This window comes from Bipolaris sorokiniana (assembly GCF_000338995.1).
Source record: "Bipolaris sorokiniana ND90Pr unplaced genomic scaffold COCSAscaffold_16, whole genome shotgun sequence".
Taxonomy (NCBI): domain Eukaryota; kingdom Fungi; phylum Ascomycota; class Dothideomycetes; order Pleosporales; family Pleosporaceae; genus Bipolaris; species Bipolaris sorokiniana.
In genome coordinates, this window is record NW_006911910.1 from 231260 (window position 1) to 238065 (window position 6806).

The 6806-nt window shown below is 33.5% G+C and overlaps 1 protein-coding gene across 1 annotated transcript; it reads right to left on the reverse strand.

Annotated features, from left to right (window-relative positions):
- Nucleotides 1–954: 954 nt before the first annotated feature.
- COCSADRAFT_100525 (uncharacterized protein) lies at nucleotides 955–1104 on the reverse strand (the record flags this gene model as incomplete). Its single annotated transcript, XM_007706412.1, has 1 exon — nucleotides 955–1104. A coding segment is annotated over one exon (150 nt), but the record flags the coding sequence as incomplete, so codon positions are not given.
- Nucleotides 1105–6806: the final 5702 nt, after the last annotated feature.

Consider the following 6806-nt stretch of genomic DNA (forward strand, 5'->3'; position numbering starts at 1 on the left):
ACGGCTAAGGATATTAGCGCGAGCGTTGTCCTTACCGGGCGTATATCAGATACAGAAGTTAAATAAGGCGAGCTGTTCAGCCTATCTTACTTGTTGGGCGTTCAGAATCTTAGTAGTCATAAAGTATTCTAGCGAGCGGTAATTGGAGTACACTTGGACTTAAGAGTAGGTAGAGGCTAACTTAGATCTCTACTTATTAAATACTATAATAATAGCATACAACTCTTTATCGTGTCTCTCCTAGTTCAGCTCCGATCTAGATAGAACCTTACTAAAGAAGACTACTAGGCACTATAAGCTATTAGGTTAGTTCTAAGACAGTACTCTAGCTATAACACTATTAGATACGTCCGTCTCTACCTTAGTATTATACTCTAGATAGTAGTAATATAAGGTAGAGATTACTAATAAGGCTGCCTTTAACCTTTTAAAGGCCTGGTCGCATTCTAGATTCTATACGAATAGTTTCGCAGGGCTCTAAAGTATAATAATTAGCTTAGTAATTCGCGAGTATTCTAGAACGAATTACTAATAGAATCCTATAAAGCCTAGAAACAACTTCACACTAGTAACGGTAGTAGGTTAGACTTAGTTGCGGAGGGCTTCTACCTTATTAGGATCTACCTCTAGGCCTTTATTAGTAAGAACGTATCTTAAGTATTTTATATAAGTAACATAGAATTCACTCTTCTTAATATTAACTTAGAGTCCTGCTTATCGTAGCCTTTCTAGTACCTTACGCATATATTAGATGTAGTCTAACTCTAACTTAGAGTAGATAAGAATATCGTCTAGATAGGCGATATAGAAGTTGTCTAAGTAATTAATTAACACATCGTTTATATATCGCTAATAGGTTACTAGACCGTTATACAGCCTAAAAGGCAGTATCTTAGTCTTGTACGTTCTATAACGTATATAGAATATAGTATATTCTTTAGAGTTAGGGTCTATCTAGATCTTATTAAAAGCCGCACGTATATTAAGCTTAGTAAAGATCTTAGCCTTATAGGGATAAGTAAGTAGCTTATTAATATGCAGGATTAGATACGCATTCTTACGTATAATAGTATTAAGTTTGTAGTAATCCACGTAGATACGTAGGTCTCTGTTTAGCTTCTAAATATATAGGACTAAGAAGGCGAAAGAGCTGTAGCTTAGGGAAAAGTATCTCTTCTAAAGGTTCTCTATAATAAACGCCTTAGTCGCTTAGAGCTCTTTAGTGCTCTACTTATATAGGGGACTAAACTAATTTAGTAGAGGTTTAGTAAGAACGATCTTATAGTCGTACGGGCGGTGTTTAGATAGCTAATTAGCTACTATTTTACTAAATACGTCTTAGTATGGATAGTAGACGGACAGGAGTCGGTCCTAAACTAACTTAGTATTTTTAGGATTATCTTTTAGTCATCTTTCCTCTAAAATATAATTAATCTTATAGATACTTATCGTAAAGAACTCATTTTCCTTACGTTTTATAGTATAGTAGAAGGCGTTAGTAGAGATAAGTAAGATATAGGGTGAAGGAGAGAAAGAGGGTGTAGATTAGATAGGTTTCGGAGTAGAGTTGAGTGCTAGAGGTAGAGAATAGGCTTTAGAGAGTCGAAGAAGGCTACGGATCCGTTAAATACTAGCCGTAGTTAGACTGTTTTTTCTCTAATAGTCGTCCTTCTCCTAGAGAGCGTTGCGTCTTTCGATATTCTTCGCAATCTTAGTATTAACAGCTAGTTATTTTAACTATACTAGAATAGATAGGGCAGGATTATATATTACTAGGTATTTAGCTAGCTATACAATTTGGTTCCAAACCGTATCTAATTAAAGCTAGAATTAGCGTAGCCACTTAATACTAATAATACAATCCTATAATCTTAAATCTATAATAACGAATAGATAGTTATAGATCTTATAGCTATTAATAGAGAGGTGTAACTAGATATATTAGTTAACCCTCGTCTAAACCTAATCTTAAAATTCTTTAACTATAATCTTAAAGGGAAGTCTTTAGATAGGAACCTAAAGCGAACTAGAGATTATACGAGTAATTATAGAATTTAAAAATAAGAACTCTTAGACGCTAGTATTAACTAGCAACTACAGGCTGACACTATAACCCTTTAAATAAAGAACGGTAGGGACTTAGAAGTGCTTTCCTCTAAATAAGTGTAATAGATTAATCTTAGTAAGGTCATACTTATAAATACCTAGGGCGGAGCGTTTTCCTAGGCTTTATTATTTCCTAACTAGTCCTTATCCAACTAGTATTCTACAGCTTCCTTAAACACCTCTTCTTCTTAGAAAGCTTCTATCTCTCTTACCTAAGGGACTATATAGTCGCTCGTAAAGTGTCTAGGCTTACCGCATTAGTAATAGTTACTAGAAGTAGTTTAGCGTTCTAGTACTAGTATCTTAGAGATAGGCCTAGGTACACTCGAGAAAGCCCAAGATAGGGTCGGAGTGGGGTCGGACCTTACTTCGTATATTGGTGGGCGATACTCTCTTATCTAATAGGTAGTTAACTTAGGCTTCGTAGTTAAAGTATAAGTAGTCCGTTGCTCTAATTATGCTACGATAGGAGCTGATCGTCGTTCTAATTCGAAAGCAGTAAGATGTTTACATATCTTATTAAAGAAGCTATTAAAGAAACGCTTAACAGCCATATTAGGAACTCGCAAAGCTGAGCTAATCTTCTGCTAGAGATAGAAGGGCCACTCTAGTTCTAATATATATCCTTTAATAGTAAGACTAATAAAACGAGCTTTAAACTTTAAAAATAGCTCTCTATCTTTCATAAGCAGATTGTGGAAAGCGGCTTAGCTCTCCGCCTGCTTATTACTAGTTACGAAGTATAATCTAAGCAGCTTAATTATTTCCTCCGCATTCTTAAACTAGTACCCTTCCGTCTTTAATAGGTACTTAGGTTCGAGGTATCCCTTAGTATTATCTAACGTGTAGCTATATACTATAGCTATCTAGTAGCGTTCCGTAGAGAAGTGGTCTAAGTTTAGGTTAAGTTAGTCTTCTACTTCGGCTTACTACTAGGGAAAAGTAGAACCTTTCTTATTACTTAATTAGCTAATAGAGAATAAGATAAGACGGCTTAGTTTAATACGTGGAGGCTTAGGGGTGGTAGAAGTATATCTTAGTAATTAGTAGGAAGGTAGTTCAGCCGATATTAGTAGGGATTTGGTAGTAAGAACTACGTTACTCCGCAGCTCGGCGTTTTCTTAGGTTAGTTAGTAAACTTAGTTAACTAAGCTAGCCATCTACCTATAGAGGTCTCTTATAGTTAGTACTAGTACTAAATTCTCCTTATCTTCGTCTTCTTCTTCTTCTCGTAGAGATGAAGTCTCTAGAGATTCCTAGGTTAGCAGCTAACTAGCTTTCTTCTCCGAGACGGTTTAGTTCTAGAGTCGGACTAATTTCCGAGATAGTTTCTTAGAACTACCGGGTTTTAGTAGGTTAACTATTAGCAATTACCTCTAAGGTTAATAGGTTATTAGTAGTCTCTAAGTCTCTATCGTAGCGCACTCTACGCGACTTTTACTAAAGTAATCTACCTCGCAAGGAGCGCAGAAGTTCTAAACCTAAAGGCTTCGGCTAGTAAAAGATTAGTAGAATCCTGTCTAGGTAAATGTTAGATATAATAGTGTAAGTATCTGGATTAGTACTAGATAACTTAAGGTTAGACGTAGTCTGAACAGACAGCTGCGATATTATTTTAAAGCTGTTACTAGCTAGGACGAGACTTTTAATATAATATAACGGCGTAGGTAAGACTACTTAGATTAGTATCGGCGGTAGTGTTACTTAGAGGCATATAGGAGTGCGTGGGACATTAAACGAGCCTTAATTTAAATAGACACCTATAGGCCTTATACGAAAGGATATTAAAAGTCTATAGAGCTAGCTACAAGAAGTGTCTTCTTATATACTTATCTTAGTCGGATCCGAATTAGATCCGACCTCACAACGAGTGGTTAATAAAGAGAGCGGTGAGTACTACCTCCGATCTGGCTCTGGGATTAGTCCGATACATAGCGAAGTTGTAATATCGTTATAGTTTTAGCTAAACTAGGTTGAAACGTTTCTAGCCTTATGAATTTATGCATCATTTTGTTAAAAACTCTAATCTAGAGTTATTAATTTATTTAATATATATAGTAAGATTAATATCTACATATAACTATACATAGAGTAATATAGAAATATGTATAAAACTTAGTATATGTTATATACATAATGCAAACTAAGGATTTATATAAGATATTAAGTACTTTAAATAGAGAATGAATTATAACAGATAATGGAAAAATTTAGAGGTCTAATAACGACTATATTAAATCTTCCTTATATCATAATAGTAACGTGGTTCACCACAAAGCGGTGCACCTTACTAAGCAGCGCAGTCTTCTTATTAAAACAACTTCCTAATACTTCTTACGCAACACTACTATTATTTTTATAATTAGGTAGAATAAGATTTTATTTAATAGACTTATCGCTATCCTCTGTATCCTCTGATTCTACGTAGTAAGTACAAGAGTTATATCTAGTTTAGCTATAACGCCTATGATACTGTTTACTACGCACTCTCTTCGCAGACGTTACACTATTCTTATACCTATTACTATCTAGCTTGGCGATCTAATTAGCTATCTAGCTAACTATCTAAGACTCCTCTACCTATAGGTAGCGCCTTTTACGAGTTTTTTACTTTATTACTTTAGTAATCGTAGCTTTAAGGCGATGAAGTTTCTTATATATAAGCACTATATTATAAGCTATCTACTAAGCTCCCTTACTTAACTAATATATCTACTTCTAAGGAGAAGTTATAGGAGAACCTTACTAGATTTTTATGCGGTTTTAAATAAGCGTAGTCTACGTCTCTATTTCGCGCGCGTTACACAGTATTTTTAGCTCTTATATAGTAGTCTTCTAAGATAGTAAAGTTAGCGTACGTAGTACGATGTTAAGCTATAATACAATGGGGTGACAAAAAAAAAGATCTCTAAAAAGTTATGATTTTTAAATATGAATTGCTTAGTGGGTATAAGCGCTTAACTAATAAAAAATATACCGTTGAATAGAGAATTTCTTAGCATTTAAGAGAGTAGACTAATATAACTGCTGAGTTAGAATTAGGAAGGTCATGTGTCCTCTTAAAAGTAGAGTAAAATAGTCTTCTAACTTCAGCGCTTGATTTCGCGCTATAAATTTTCAATTTTCTAATATTGATCTATATATATTAGTAATATGCTTACTAGGTGACTATATACCTGTCTTAGTTATAATAGTTTACACGTTAAATATATACTACAGTGGGGTGACAAAAACAACGTAGTAAAAAAAGTTATTATTTTTAAAAGATAATTACTCAGCAGCTATAGTGGCTATAGATATAAAGGTTAGTGCGTTTTAAAGCTAAGATCTTCTAGTCTTTTACATAGGTGTCACGTGATATTCTACGGCAGCTTTAGGTAGATCTATAATAACTTAAATACTTAGAAAAATTCTAAAAGATTTTGAACTTTTAGAACTCTATAGTAGATAGAGCTATATAGCTAATAGTTATATATATAGTAGTAGTAGATATATAGATCATGTAATAATAGTCTTAGCTACTCTAGCTTATATATATAATAGATTCTTAATACATCTAGTACTTAGCCTATACTTACATTAGCAGTATATTAGTCAGCAATTAGTTAGAATATTATATATATATCACTCTTTTGATTCTTAGTCTCTTAGATCTTTATTTCCTCTAGATAGATCCAAAACTTTCTTAATTTAATGCTAAAGTTAATCGGCTTATTAACGCTAATATAGCTATTAAAAACATTTCTGTCTACTTTTAGAAGCCTCTAAGATCGATCTACGACGCTATTTATCGTATTAATAAAAAAAAGAAAAACATTACTAAGTAAGAAAGAGCTAGTAGAGGCCGGGTTTTAAAGCTTTCTACTAGGACTAGAAGAGCTATTAATAGGGATATAACTAAGAGCCTAAAGAAGACAAATTCTAGATTAATCCGCGAGAATAATCTAGAAGTTTCTACTAGAACTCTTCAAAGAGTTCTTAGAGTAGAAGGCTGGATAGTAAATACCCGCTCTAAAAAATTAACGTTAAACGTGTCTAGAGCTAGAGAAAGACTAGCCTACGCTAAGAGACAGCTAAAAGAGCTTTCTAATATTGATGTTAAAAAGATTATATTCTTAGACGAGTGTGGAGTTGAGCGTGAGCACGGATCTCGCTTAGAATATACTAGAAAACGCGGTAATTCCAAAGGTGGAAGAACTCTAGTTTCTAGTAAAACTACTAGTACGTTTTAAAAACTCCTATATATATAATATATATCTACTAGATATATATAATTATTATATATATATATCTTATCTATATCTAGCTTACTAATTAAGTTCTAGGTCATGATATAACTATCCAAGTTTGGGCCGCAATTTGGATAGGTGGAAGATCAGATATAGTAGTAATAAAAACACCAAAATCTACTATTTCTCATCGCTCTCACCACTATATTAGGCGGTGTCTAATACCCTATATAAAACCAAAAATAAAGAGAGGTAAGTTTAATATATATATTTTAAATATATATTTGTATTTTTCTTTTAATATTTAATAATACATTTCTACCTAAGTATGTTAAATTGTAGAGCTAATTTGAAACTATTTAGGCTGGAGTTTTCAGCAAGATAACGCTAAGATCCATATAGCTAAGAACGTTCTAGAGTGGTTTCAGCGTAACCATATTAGACTTTTAAGCATCCGCCATATAGCCCAGA